This window comes from Lacerta agilis, chromosome 1 (assembly GCF_009819535.1).
Source record: "Lacerta agilis isolate rLacAgi1 chromosome 1, rLacAgi1.pri, whole genome shotgun sequence".
NCBI lineage: Eukaryota > Metazoa > Chordata > Lepidosauria > Squamata > Lacertidae > Lacerta > Lacerta agilis.
Window position 1 is genome coordinate 76557400 of NC_046312.1, and position 12098 is coordinate 76569497.

General features: G+C 37.1%; 1 protein-coding gene across 2 annotated transcripts in view; it reads right to left on the reverse strand.

Annotated features, from left to right (window-relative positions):
* The window catches only part of CPT1A (carnitine palmitoyltransferase 1A), a 43252-nt gene continuing 31154 nt past the window's right edge, over positions 1-12098 (reverse strand). For both annotated transcript variants that reach the window (XM_033156268.1, XM_033156257.1), the window contains exons 13-19: positions 11269-11385; positions 10397-10561; positions 8736-8870; positions 6847-6999; positions 5788-5892; positions 4147-4239; positions 1-2291 (exon numbers count right to left, since the gene is read on the reverse strand). In XM_033156268.1, the coding sequence (XP_033012159.1) occupies positions 2205-2291; positions 4147-4239; positions 5788-5892; positions 6847-6999; positions 8736-8870; positions 10397-10561; positions 11269-11385 (855 nt within the window). In that variant the 3' untranslated portion in view covers positions 1-2204. The remainder of the gene's footprint in view (positions 2292-4146; positions 4240-5787; positions 5893-6846; positions 7000-8735; positions 8871-10396; positions 10562-11268; positions 11386-12098) is intronic.

Consider the following 12098-nt stretch of genomic DNA (forward strand, 5'->3'; position numbering starts at 1 on the left):
TCAGAATATTAATTTCTTTATTAAGGATAACCTATGCTTACTGTGCGTTTAAAGATTTACAACCAATGGAACATTATTTACATGCAGTTGACATTCTGAGAGGATACAAACCAAGTCTTTTTAGAAATTGTTTGGTGTCAAAAAATGCGTAACTTAACCCTCCAAACATTTGCAATAAAAAACAGGTTGTCCTCCGCCAATTACATTCCCTTAAAGAATGCAAAAATTGCATTGATAATGCATTAACTATGATTACATTGGAAATATCGAAAACCTGAGTCAAACCTAAGTAAGCTCTTAATAAAAAAGATTATTTACCTTAAAATTAATATATTAGTCAGTGGACATTATAAAGCATATGCACAAAGCTCCAAAACACTGACTTTTAACTTGCTGCTGTACATTGATTAGACACCATGCTGCATTTTAGGATTCATTACCACCCACCCCAAATTTTATTTATTTACTGTAGTTAATCAAACGTAACATGTTCCACCCATTCCTGTGGGGGACTCTGTACTCTAATATTTATTTACAGAGCATTGCCATCTGACCTTCATTTTATACCCAAGCCGACATGTTGAACAACCAAGAATATTATTAATATTCTTCATCTCAGGACAGAAGAGACCTCCTTCTCACACCCTCAATTTGTTTTAAATGTTAAGTTCTGGAACATCAGGATTGAATATTAAAATCTCTGAACATGTTGCATGATCTCTTTTATAGCCTAATTCATATAAGCAGATGTAATTGCTGCTCTAAATCCTTAGTTTTATTTAAAGATTGACAAGAGGACTTGCTGTTATATTTTTGTAATGTTAATATTTTTAGGCTTTTTAGTGTACTTTGTGCCAGCCATGAGCCCCCATACCATTTTCCTTGTAATTCTCATTACAAATTATATAGTAATGTTATTCATGATTTGCCATTCCTCCTATTTTTAAGTCTTTTGAGTTTGGGACCACATATTTTAACCATGACCTAAGTATATTGAAGGTTTCTCCATTTTTCATGATTGCACATAAGACAGGAGTTGCTTAAGGCAAACGACAATGTGCCACCTAGGCTGACTCTAGCTTGCACTGTGAATTGTCCCACAAATCTTGCGTCTGATGGCTAACTTTCCTGAAATATAGGGAAATGTTATGAAATGTGGCAGCTTTCACCGATATTGAAGTGATCTCCCATTTGAAACAAAAAAAAAATTATATTGAAACTTTTTTTTTTTTAAGAACTGGCATAGAAATTACTCCTGTCTCAAAGGAAAGGGCTTTCATTAGGTTAAAACCAAAGGAAATTTCATGTTGGGCCATTCATATGCAACACCATACAGAAATGTGCTGACTTTTACCCAAATATACCTAGATAAGTTATTGTGAATTCAGCAACTCTATTTCCAAGTTCAGCAGCTTTGCTTTCCATATCTAGCAGACAATTTACAAGTTAATAAAAAACATCCCACAGTGTAATAATGTCCTGCATTTAGAACCTCTGTTTTTGATGTACTGAAATACATATAAAGCAGGCCCATTCACAACGTAAATGAGAACGCAGAAAAATACTAGGGCACGTATATTTTTAAAAAGTGTTCAACTGTCGCAATTGCGGGTCGAGCAAATATTTCATCAGTGACCTATGGCAATATAAGCTTAGTTCCAAGCAACAAAACATTTTTTTCACTTAGCACATTACATTAGGTTTGCCAGAATATTATTTTATGTTCAGTTTAATGAAATGCCTGTATTTAAAATGAATGCCCGAAGTTGTCACTTACTGATTAAAAAACAAACAAACCCAGCAGATACATTAATTGATTGTTTGCTACAGGTACTTTTCAAGTCAGGTTTTTTGTTGACATGAGATTGGAATGCACTATTTTCATCCCTTCATTTATAGAATACAGGTAGAGAGATTTTAAAGTAAGAAATGATCAAATATACACCAGATTAGGACAGGTCTAGACATCTTAACTTGTGGCCGGTTTGCAGCTCTTCTAATAATACAGAGAATACCAAAAGTCATATCTTGGGGAGAAGAAAACTCTTCTGATCAACTGTAGTAATGGATGTTGGAACTTCTCCCAATAATACTTATTTATATAACTCTGAATGGATTGCTGCATAGCTGCCTTGTTTTCAGCTACTGATCAGAAGAGTTCTCACTCCCAACACAGGGTGTTTAGTTGACTTGCTGTTAGGGAATCACTTGGTTGAATTTTTGCCAAGACTGAACAAATTACGGATGTCACACAATGCTTGTTTGATGTTCTTTCCGAAACGATGGGAATTCTAAACAATAAACAGAGTAAGAAATCCATATTTAGTTACATGGAACTCTCATTATTATATAGTTCATAGTGTGTGCTTACATAACATAGATACAAACCAGAGAGAGTCATATGATAATTCATATTTACATTCAGGTTAGAATCTAATGTTTGCTGCTCTGATTATGGATGGTTTCTATCAGTAGAATGGGGAGGGAGGCAATTTTTAGTGATTCCTGCCCCCTCCCCCCATCAGCCTTCTGTTTATCCCAAAAATCTGCTCCAGATGCCCCTCCCAACCCTCCAGAACAGACTTGGAGGGAGTTGGGGAATTGCCAAAAATTGCCTCCCTCCCTGTTCTACTGATGGATACATTCAGCAAAGTGACATCCACTGGATTCCACCATCTATGAGTTTTTAAAAATAATTTCTTAGATAAATATGTAATTTCCTACTGGTGGAAAAAAATGCCAGAAACTGGTTTCACCTTAACAGTAATATTGGACTATGGAGATCTAACGCATTACATAATAGGAATCATTCTTTTCTTATAAAAGAAAACCTGTCACTAACAATACAAAGTTTACAGGTAAATATATCAAGTAATTCACACCATACAAACACAGGAGGGATTTATATGTGCAGGTTTTCAAGTGAATGATTTACCGTACTTCTGTTGATACAAATTTGGAGAGGAGAAGGAGGGGGAGAAATTAACTGTTTGCTATTACTTCTTTGCTGTACTTGTCTTACAATATCAGTCAGCTCAGAGTTTGATCCACAAGGAGGTGTACCAGTTAACACACCATTTTCATTCAGTATCTCTAAAACATCACAGTAGTTTAGAAGAATTTTTGTTGCTCCTTAGACAGAAGCCTCATTGTTAAATGGTCAAGAACAAAGAAGATTAAAATGTTTCTTGTATCTGATTTTTGTTCTTTGCAACATACTGTGACTAGGTTGCATAGTTTGATTTGTGGAAGGATGGGACTGTATTTGTGTAGAAAGTTAAAGGACCTCTAGTCCCCACAAACTATATAATCAACAAGGCCTAATGAAAATTAATGTGCTTTCACCAACAGCAGTGAATCCAAATTTCCTGTGATACTGTACACAAGGCAACATAAAGAACACACCATATTTGAAAAACCAGCATCAGGTTTAAAGAGATAACACCAATTCAACTGTCAGAAAAAAGGCTTCTCTAAATGTAACTAAACATATGAAGCATTATAATCTATGCAGAAGGTCTAGTAAACATAATTGATTACAGTTAGTAGCAACATCCATTCTGCACCAGGATAGCTGGGACAAGCCAACAACATGGTTGAGCAAGAAACTGTGCAAATAAGGAGACAGGTAAAGGACATTTTGGATAATGTGAAGATATATGAACAAAGGAAAGATATTTGTAATAGCACTGATTGGATCAATTTGGACAAGAGTTTGGAGAGATGGAACAACTGTCATGGTACGTGAACCTGTGACAAAGTCCAGGATCTTCTAACTTGAGACATTCTGTCTCCTAAGACAGACCAATTCTGAAGCTTTGTGGGAAATACAACAAAATACTATAACATCACCAAGGATAGTAAACTGTACAATACTGCTTGAACTATGAATGATGACTACTCAGTACAAGCAAAATATTTGCATATTTATCGGGAACAGAAAACCATAGTATCCATAACAAATATAGTCTAGAAAACATGTAGCTTATATTTTGACAAATCTGTTGGGTTAAATTTTTTAACTGTTAGAATCAATCTTCTGCTAGACAAATACTTAAAAATATCCCAAACACGAGTTTCTCTAATAGAACACTAGGCCTATTAACTGAGTGTACAGAATGCTCTGGACTTTAGTAAGACACTTACTGTTTCAGGGCAAGAAAATTTGCTGGATACATGGAAATTGATAAGATTATCACCCACAATTATATATGAGACACCATAACCATCATCAGCAACCTGTGGAAGAAGCATTTGGAGTGTTAATATACATTCATGTAAAAGCTTCTAATGATTTATCTTTCAAAATCCTCTTAAGAAATGGCCCATAGTAGAATAGACTTTGTTCAGATGTAATGAGCAACTATAATTTATTGTTACAGGAATGAGCCTAGATGAGCCTTAGACTTGCATGCTCCCCCCCCCTCCCCTGTGGCACAGCCACAAGCAGATCTGAAGCTTTCCCTTCTGTGTTCAATTAACCACAGTTTAGCATGTTATGTGAACCATAAATGGTGGTTAATATGAACCATGGTTTATTAAAATAAGCCAGTTTCATTAAGGTTTGAACTTAGCTTGATTTGGTAAACCATAAGAAAGAATAGCTGCAGTTTGTATGGGTTCAGAAGAGATGCTAAACAGCAGTTAATCAAAAGCAGAAATAAAAACTTCTGATCTTTTCCTTGACTGCTAGAAAAGAAGGGGGGGGAGTGCCCCAACCCAAGACTCACCTGAGTACTTTCCCATAATGATAAGATGGTTCTAGAACACCCTGGGCACATATTCTGTACTACCACCAAAGGTTTTCTGAAGATGCTATGCCCATTTAAAAAAACAAAATTCAAGTGGAAATGTCAAGCTTCTATGTTTAATGAATTATGTATGCAAGAGTGCATGGCCCAAACTCAGAAGAATTATCAACTAAGTTTCTAAACAAACTCAAATCTGTATAAACCTTGCTTTCTCACCCCAGGTATATTTCCTATGACTACAATACTTAATGTATCTAGGGAGAAAGGCCTTGACCAACATGGCAGCATGAAGGAAAATTGCTAGAGTTTGTTTGCTACGTGTTTTCTGGGGCTCTGTTTATATAATCAAACATTTAGCAATTCTTTAAGTGTTTTATTTACTTACTTACTTGCCAATATATTGCCCATCATCCAAGGATCATAGGGCAGTTTACAATATAAAAACACAAAAATACATACCACAGTAACAAACAAACACAATCCCCTTCCTGCCCAGTTTAAAAGGCCATTGATTGTTTAATTAGCCAAATGCCTAGGAGAAGAGGAATGTTTTTGCCTGGTGCCTAAAGATATGTAACAAAGGCACCAGGTGAGCCTCCCTGGGGAGAGCATTCCACAAGCACTGAGCCACCACAGAAAAGCCCTGAATGTATGTTTTACATACATTCTCAGAAATTTCAGTTAATACCAATACTAGGCTGTGGGGGCATTCGGTTTAATAGAAGTTGCCTAAGACCATACAGTAAGTTCATAAGCTAAAATTGAAACTGTGGACTCTGCAGCTAACAGTTCGTTTGTTTAACCATTACACTAGCTCTTTTCCTCATAGAGATGAGAGCTCAAGGTTTACAACGTCATGGTCCTGTGACTTGTTGTGTCAGCTGATGGAATGCTTGGGATGCTGTCTGCCATGCCAGTTTGAGGATAATATGTTACACTGAAAGTGTTTTTGCTATACCAGGCAGGTATAACTGGCAGAAGTGTACTTGGGGCACTGGTGCTTGCCTCTCTTAAAGACAGATACAATTCAACTTACAGGTCCAAACCCTCCACCACTGGATTCCATTTCAGGGTTCTTATTCAGATCAATATGCTGTTGGGGTGTCTGACTGGTTGAAAGTCTCCAGGGTTCTGCCAAAACCTGAGAAAATAAAACAGAACAGCACAGTTAGCAAGGGGTGTGGTGCTACCAAACAACCCATTCCTTCTTCTGCAAATATTTTTTTCTTTTGAAGCATTGGGTCTGCAGTTTCCTAGTGGAAGCATGTCAGCAAGCAATTGTACTGTCACAATATTCCAATGTGCACCAGAATGAATGGAGATCATTAATTTTATTACCGTATATGCCACTTTCATGCCATAGCTGTCAACTTTTCCCTTTTCTTGCGAGGAATCCTATTCGGAATAAGGGAATTTCCCTTAAAAAAAGGGAAAAGTTGACAGCTATTTTTCATGCCAAAATGTCTTCAGATTACACATCAGTGTGACTAGTAGATTATAGGACATGTCAATGCTTTTTGACAAAGAAGTGTGCAGAGAATGCTGCTCATTAAAACTATTTGTTCAGGATAACTGTGCTCCAGCAAGAATGTAACTCTGCTACTGAGCAGGAATATTTGTGAAAATGGTGCTTTGTGGAAGATATTGAATACAGCAAGGTTGATGTGCATGTGTGTATGAATCGTTACACCATCAGATATTCCTGTTCCCAACTGACAATACTAAGATTTACTTAGGGTATAACAGCTCACAGAGCTCTCTCAATATTGGATATATTTGTAATCCTTGTTTGGAAAAAAAAAGCATTTAGGAAGCTGCTTTATATTGAGTTAAACTATTTGCCCATAGGTCCACTGCTGTCTATATTTTTAAAATGTTTATGAATAATACATATATATTTATTTATTGATCATATAATTATGAAACGTAAATCAGTTGTTTTAAATTAGGCCTAAATTACCTTTCTTTAAGACCCACAAAACTAGTTTCCTTCCATGCTTCAAAATGCCCAGAAACTTGGCATCTCTTTGTATGTCAACCTAAAATACAGTTCCCACTTCTTATGTGATCAGTGGCACATTATATCACTACTCACCTCCTTAAGGAAAGGAGATTCAACAGCAAGGTATTTGGACACCACATAAAGGCAGAAAAGGTGGCGATCAATGCCGGAACCAGTCATGGCAAGACGATATAAGTGCTGATGATTATCAGCAGCAGCCTTGAATAGAGCACGCTTCTTTTCAATCTGAGGATTAAGGGAGGGAAAATTCAAAATTTTCATTTTAAAATAGCACTAGAGCAGGGGACCGCAAACTAAGGCCCGGCAGCCAGATGTGGCCCAATTGACTTCTAAATCTGGCCCGCGGACAGTCCGGGAATCAGCGTGTTTTTACATGAGTAAAATGTGTCCTTTTATTTAAAATGCATCTCTGGGTTATTTCTGGGGTACAGGAATTCGTTCATTTCCCCCCCCCCCCAAATATAGTCCCCCACAAGGTCTGAGGGACAGTGGACCGCCCCCCTGCTGAAAAAGTTTGCTGACCCCTGCATTAGAGTAACCTGAAATTCTAGAAAAAGGCAGAACATTATGGGCACACAGAGGCATGCAGAGCTCTCTTTTAGCTTTCTTCACCTTCAGTATCCTACTGCTACAGTATCCTATCACACTGCAAATGTGTGTTTTTTAATTCCAGGGATGTTTTGGTAACCCTGTTGAAATTCTGAATAGGGGGTAGTAGTCGGGGCCAAGGAGTAGCGAATCATGGAAGGGTACTGTTGTACATATACAGATATCTGTGTACTTCTCTGGATTGCAGAGTCAACTAGCAAAATTCAAATGAATGGTATGTTCACTTAATACATTAATGGATCTCTTCACAAATTAATGGATCGTTTCATATTTCAGAGTGAAAGTCTGACAAAATGGCCACATCAGTCAGTATGACTGTGGTATTTCAAGACAGTCTCTCAAACCTTGGATTGGTTTGGAGAATATGGACAGTTCTTATGTAAAATTAGGGTACTTGTGTATATTGGACACAGACCAATGCAAAATAGTTCAGCTATTATAGGGTTGCCATATTTAAAAAGTAAAAATCTGGACACAAAGTTGTTGAGCTTCTTTTCAGTGAATTCCTCCTGGACAGTGTTTGTATGGCAACACTAAGCTATCAGAACTTTATCCTGGTGACTACAGATTCATCATTATACGGTAAAACATTGATACATCCTTCTATAAATGCAGCTACTATTCAATATTACTAAAAACTTTAGAGCTGCAAATAGGGCCTCTATTAAGTTAGTCACATTCAATAACCTTGGTATGATTGGCAGAATTTTAGTGCACATGCCAATTTTTAAAACGTATTACAGAAAATGTTTGAAATCAATTCACAGCTTATATTTTGCACTCCACCTACTCTTTGGAATAAGACACCAATAAAAATCATTAATTTAATGTTGCTTGCCACCCATTATTAACACATGACTTTAACTGCTTTAGAAATGAAAATGATTTCCATAACCAATTTTACTACTGAAAACAAAAACATCTTGAAGCAGTCAATACTTGGGACCACGAGTCGGATTCAACAAAATAGCTGTACTAGCGGGAGGTTTTCCCATGCTTGATTTCTCACTGTTAAAGCATCTTGAAATAGACATTTGTAAGCTGCTGTATTTCAGAAAGGAAAAAGCACACAGCATAAGATAGCATGCTTATAATACTTAATATGCTCTATCTAAAAGGGGTGAGGCATATTTCAGATAAAACTGAAAGTTGGATTTTGCTGCAGCAGAATTTCTTATTATTTTCTTGTATTCTTTACAGTTTCTCCTAACAATGGCTCCATATGGCCTGATGGCGCCACTGTGACTGCTGTGCTGGATAAGAAAGCAGCAATATTTGTTTCCCAAGAAGCTGCATGCAACTGTACATAAAAATAAAAGCAAAGCTATAATTGATTGCTACATTAAACTCACACTTTCAGTTGGATCATCCATAGCTCGCACAAATTTGCATGACTGGACAGTACATGAACGAACTGTTTCTGTTCTGCCTTCTCTGAATAGGCGGGTCATCGATGCTTCATATGTTAAGCAGAATTTCCCCATGTCCTAAAAATAAGAGAGAGATTTAGATGCAAGCAACAAGTTCAAGCCCTGAGAAACACTGAGTACATGCGACATGCTGAATTAACATAAAGAATCAACAACCTACAAACAGCACCAAATTAATGACAAGGACTCATTTATAGTGTTGCTCTTTGTTCTGAGCATCTGATGGAAATATTATTTCCCTCAATGAGTTCTGTGTTCTCAACAATCTCTGTTAGAAGACTGGCAAGCTCACACATAAGCTGAATGAGTACCTGCAGAAAGGTATGTGTGCATTATGTATGTGTCCATCTCTCATACATGCACACCAGCTTCATGGATGTGTGCAGGAAAATGTATGTGGCATGTATGTGTATGAGCACATGTCCCACATATTGGATGAGGTGCCGTTATGCACCCAATAAGCCATACCTTGCATCACTCATGTCAGTGTGATATTCTACATAGCTGCATGGAACCAGTTTCCATAAAGAGAGAAAGAACATGCGTGTGTATGTAGGAAGACTTTCAGCACCATATTATGTTTCCTATTGAGACAAAGTAAATCCAGTAGGGCTTAGTTTACAAAGGATTATACTGTCAGCCCTCTAAACTGGAGTTACCTAGCTTCTTAGCTTTTCTTCATTAGGAAAAGCCATTACTACTCTGATGTTTGTCTACTGAGAAGTAAGTCCTATTGAGTTCAACAGGGCTTGCTTCAAGGTAAATCTGCACTGGATTGTCCCTGCAGTTGTGTTTTTCTGCATTCTTTCCAGATCTGCCATGTGCTTTTTGAGAACTGAATTCCATGTTAAGGATCTTCAAGGAGGAACTCTCTCAAAAAACATCTGGAAAACCAATGTATGCAATGCTGATTAGATCACTCATGTAAACATGCTTCTTCAAATGAGCAAGACTTAGCTTTTTTGAGGAAGCATAAGCATGGATTTGACAAAGGCATAGGTTATTAATAATTTTGCAAGGAATATCTACTTGTGAGTTACAAAATTATTCTAGGGATCCATAAGTCTCTTTACTGTAGGCAACTGATATTTCCATACTAGCTTTCCCACACAATTAGCCATCCTCTGTTAACTACCTTTTAATGGAGCAGTCAGGTGATGTTAATGTCAAAGCATTGCATCCCACTATTTTCTGTGATGTCATGTTTCTAAGACCTTATTTGTGACTTTTTAAATACAGTACAATCAACAGCAGTCCCAGCCTGTCCAGTGTAGGCAGGTGAAGCACCATGAATGTGTTTCAGAAAAAGATTGCTGTCTGCAGATTCAGCCCATTTTATTTCTTGCTTTTTGATACCGCTCACAGATAAGTGATGAACTGCTCCTTAAGTTTCTGTTCCTAGGGAAGGGGACAGTTGCAGCACTTTAATTACTGGTTTCCTTGCATTATTATTTTCTCTTTTATAATGCACTTTCATTAAAGAAAAATGAAAGGAAACCATTATTTAAAGTACACACAAACACACAGATAGTTATTTCTTTTATAAAGTATCTCATACAGAATACTATGCTGAGGATACTTACCCGATAATGAGCAAGCTGCAGGGCAAGTTGCACAAATGCATCAGGGCTAGTCTTTGTTTTCTTCATCAATCCTTTCCCAAATGTGTCAAAAGGAAAAGAATGAAAATCCACATCCTCTGCTAGAGGCCTGGCCACGGCCAGGGACCTCTCAATCACTTCTTGGCACTAAACAGTAGCAAGTGTTACATTATAAAACTAGTTCCACACATTTTATATTTTCATTTTTATTATTAATTACCCACCCTTCACCCTGAGGTCCCAGGGCAGGTTAAAACATAGCATTAAAACAGTTTAAGAAGATGAAAATTAAATATTTTTGTTTAGCAATTTAATTTTGCTTTGGAGCTTATTTTCAAAGTAACAGTTTCCTGCAGTTCACACAAATAGAAATTTGCAGTGAATCTAGTAAAAATTCTAGCATGGAAAGATTTATTAATTCTGTATTGTTCTGAATATAAAACCAGCATCACTTAAAATAAAAGAAATGTTTCTAATCACCTGCCCCTCACTCCTTTACCTTGTTTCATTAGTTTTTTATATATATATTTAGAACTGATTGGTGGTTTTTTTTTTAGCTGAATCGTTTTTTAATTCATGTTGAAAGTTGCCTGCACTGGGAGAAAGGCAGGACATTAATTAATTAATCAATTAATTTCTGTGATCTGCATTTGAAAACAGATTAAAAAATAACAACAATTATAATGTGCAACACTATCGAGTTTTCTTCCTAGCAGATCTCATGAAAATACATTTCTTGATTAATTTAAGTCCTAGCTAGACAATAGCTATCTTTACTGAAAAATGGACAGATAAGCACTTCAATCAGCAGGATGAAAGTTGCAATACTGATCCAGAAGTGGCTTTGCACTTACTTCTTCAGAGATTTCCCACTGCAGTCTGGTAGGCATAGGAATGCCTGAAATAGCTTCTCCTTTGCAATGGCCATCTTCAGTGTAGCCCAGCTCAAGACAGTCAGAGAACATCACATTCTGGAAAGGAGTTCAGGGTTGGGTGAGGGAAGCAAGGAAAGCACATCATTGCATACACCATAAATACACTGTTGTAGAACATGAAACGTGCTTAAATCACTATAGAAAACCTCTGAGATTTTTAAAAAATGGATCTAGAGGGAAAAAGAGGCTCAGCACCAATTGTTATTGCTACTATTTTACAAAACTTATTGTACCTTGAGTTGTTTAAAAATGCCAACCTTGCCCTTTCAACATTTGATACTTATCTGCATTTAAGTGCACTTAAATCTCTTCTGATTGTTACTCAGATAATTTTGGCAGTGAATATGTGTGCACAGTAAAGGTGACCACCCCAGAAACTAGGGAATGGAAGCAAACACTGGTTGAGAGAACTCTTGATTCACCCTTCAAGCAGGCCCAAAGGTTTGCTTTAAGGACAGAAATGTATCGATCTGTCTGTGCTGGAACATGGGAACAGAAGGCTTAGAAAGGCTTTAGTCAAGGTGAAACCATGCACCAGGCTGAAGAAGATACAAGGTTTATTAGTAGCTCTGAGTGACCTCCATGAGACGCCCTACACAGTGATAAGGCTTAGGATCACGTCAATGCCTAAAACAATGGAAAACTGTTTCTGTGGCCTATCATTTGCCAATACTGAACAAAATTTTAGTTGTGAGCTTGGAGGGGTGGGTGGGAATAAAGGAATCTGAGCAACAAAATGTTTCACAGAC